The following is a 3,189-nucleotide window of genomic DNA, read 5'->3' on the forward strand; positions in this document are numbered from 1 at the left end:
TTTGGCTTTCATTTGTGGTCTATAGATCGACTCGAAAATAACACAAAAATTAAGTTTTCGGTCCACTTTATTCCAAAATTATTATCTGATCATCACCGAAAATTATAGGCATTGTCCTTGACCATAACTAGAACCTCATGCAGTATTTCAAAGCGATCAGCGCTATAGTTCCGCTCTCTAGAGTGATAATGGGTTACTAAAAAATATACGAATACGGAGATACCTGTAAATATTTAGGTGTAACTCCCACATCCGAGCACATAAAATAATATAATTGGTATTAATTTAAGGGTCAACCACTCCTCTTGGATATAATATCAACTTCTCCATGTCCTTCAAATATATTCACAAATTTTGTAATTTTTTACCGGGCCATTATTGCGGCCTCTGGAGCTACCAGAAATTTAGTATTTGGTCCATTTCATCCCCTAAATATTAACCGATCTTTCCCAAAAACAATGGGGGTCTTGATTGGCCAGAACCCATCCTACATGCAAAATTTCGTGAAGATTGGTCCATAACAGTGGCCTGTATCGTGTTTACAAATTATAATGGACGAACGGACACACATGTCTAGATCGACTCAGCTAGTCGAGATATGACGATCGGTATACTTAAAGGTGGGTCTAGGACCAATATTTCGTGGTATTACAAAATTTTAAGGCTGCACAAAGCTATAATACCCTGACAACATAGTTGTGTAGGGTATAAATATTCTGAAGAAATTGTACAATTATTTTTAGATTGATACTGGGATTGTTTTACAGAAAATCCCAGAATATTGTTTCCCGGTTGGTGCCGTGATAGACCCATTTTTTTATAACTAAAAATATTTTTTTTTATATTTTTTTTAGACAAAGCTTAGGAAAAAATTCCTAACTTTGGTATTTATTTTTGGTAAAAAATACTTTGTTTTCTTTTTATGAAATTAGGCTTTGGGTTTCATTTCCTTGGCCAAAGTTTCGAGTTGTTGCTTGGCAGATTCAATCAATTTGTCGGCGGTTTCCTTGAATTTCTTGCTTTCTTCGGAGTTTTCCAAGGCCTTGATTTTCTTGGCAACATCTTCAACACCAGCGTTGACCTTGTTCAATTGTTCGGAGACTTCTTGGGTCAAACCGGGGTGGGCGGCCTTGAAGTCATTGCCGAGCTTTTCCAAGGCGGTGCGCAAATCCTTGATGACAGGGGTTTCCTTCAAGTGTTCGGTCTGAGGAGAAAAGATAAAAAAATTGTTTAAAAAATCTCCCAATAACGAAAATCTTTGCCTTTGAAACTTACATCCTTTTGGGCACCTTCAATCCACACCTTCATTCTTTCTTGGGCAGCGGCAAAACGTTCAGCGGCCTTCTTTTGGAAATCATCGGCATCCTTGGCACCGGTGGCTTCAAAGAAAGCTTTGCCCAAGTTGTTCAAGCCAGTTTGGATGGCACCGAAGACAGCATCGGCATTGAATTCAGGGGTGGCGGCTGTATCGCGGGGAACACGGGCAGCGGCAACCTTTTTTTAAAGGATATATTCCGTATTAGAATCGAGGATTTTGTGGTGGTTGTGTTGTTGAGAATTTTTCAGATTTTTTCTATATTTTTTTCACTTATACTTACAGCCAAGATGGTAAGACCAACAAGGAAGAACAATTTGGACATGTTGAATTGATTGATTGGATCTTTTGCCTTCGAAGTTTCAGACACAAGTGATTTGAACTATGTCTGGTCATTGGCATTTATACAATGTTGCCAATGATGGCGACAGCGGCGGCGGCCTTCTGGCATCAGTTCTTCCTTATCATCTGCCACCATAGTTTAATGCTATCACTAAGCGGCCCCAAAAAAAGAAGCGTAGCTTATGTTTTGTCGCATTGGCGATTATTAGCCTCAGTTAAAGCATACTAAAATATTGTCAAAATATATTTTTGTATTATGTTACAGTGGGTGATGCGGGATTGTAAGGTTGAAGAAATTTTAAAAATATTTTTTTTTTGGAAGGCTACCAAGCATGGATATTTTCAAGGTCTGCCTTACGTTGATTTTTATACCCTACACAACTATGTTGTCAGGGTATTATAGCTTTGTGCAGCCCCAAGAGTTTGTAACGCCGCGAAATATTGGTCCTAGACCCACCTATAAATATACCGATATATTCGATCTAGACATGTGTGTCCGCCGGTCTGTCAAATATAATTTAAAAACACGATACAGGCCACAGTTATGGAACAATCTTCACGAAATTTTCCTTGTAGGATGGGTTCTGGCCAATGAAGCCCCCTATTGTTTTTGGTAAAGAACGGTTAATATTTAGGGAATGAAATGGACCTAAAACTTTATTTTTGTCTGATTCTGGTCGCTCCAGAGACTTCAATTATGGCCCAAACATCGCGAAATTTTACATGGAGAAGGGGAGAGGGACAGAGTATAAGCATGCATGTTTTGATAAAGATCGGTCAATAGTGGGTCAATTAGACCCCTACATTTGTGTGAAAAATGATAAAATGTGTTTTCTATAGCGTACATATTTATCCCTGAAGGACATAGACCCGAGATGTTGATAGTATATCCAAGAGGAAGGTAAAGTACAACGCCTATAATTTTCAGCGACGATCAGATAATAATTTGGGGATGAAGTGGACCGAAAACATATTTTTTGGGTTTTTTTCAAGTCGCTCTATAGGCCACAATTGAAAGCCGAACATCACAACACAACCCACGGTGAATGGAATCTGGATAAGTAATTCGAAGAGCTGTACTGAAAATTAGTATTTATTGACCTTTTGAATATTACCATAGCTCAGAATATAGTGCCACAGAACGTAAGATTTTCGTGAAAGTTGTTTAGGGTATCATATGGTCGGCCCCGTCCGACTAAACTTCTCCGCTCACTGGTTTAAAAAATATTTTTTCAAGAACCTATGCGAGGGGTGAATGTTCTAAAAATAATTTTTCAAGAACCTATCCAAAGCGTGGATTTCTCAAAAATATGTTTTCAAGTACCTATCCGAGGCGTAGTTAAAAAAAACATTTTTTGAATACCACTGTCAAATTCTACACTGCTTGCTTATCACCACCCATTGAAATTGAATTCTAGCTTTCAATTTTTTCAAATAAAACATAACTAAAATTTTTTGTTTGTTTGTTAGTTTTCGATAATCGAAAACATATGTACAATACAATGCAAGCTGTCAAACAGACGAACAACCAT

At 37.8% G+C, this 3,189-nt stretch overlaps 1 protein-coding gene across 1 annotated transcript; it reads right to left on the reverse strand.

Moving 5' to 3' along the window:
* Positions 1–914: 914 nt before the first annotated feature.
* Positions 915–3,189, reverse strand: LOC133328171 (uncharacterized). The gene is made up of 4 exons (XM_061536727.1): positions 3,154–3,189; positions 1,599–1,697; positions 1,276–1,494; positions 915–1,204 (listed from the first exon to the last, which is right to left on the reverse strand). Exons 1-4 carry the CDS (start codon positions 3,187–3,189, stop codon positions 929–931), a joined length of 630 nt encoding a protein of 209 aa, XP_061392711.1. The 3' UTR covers positions 915–928.

This window comes from Musca vetustissima, unplaced genomic scaffold (genome assembly GCF_032173495.1).
Source record: "Musca vetustissima isolate MV318-11 ecotype Yass unplaced genomic scaffold, APGP_CSIRO_Mvet_v1 utg26657, whole genome shotgun sequence".
NCBI lineage: Eukaryota > Metazoa > Arthropoda > Insecta > Diptera > Muscidae > Musca > Musca vetustissima.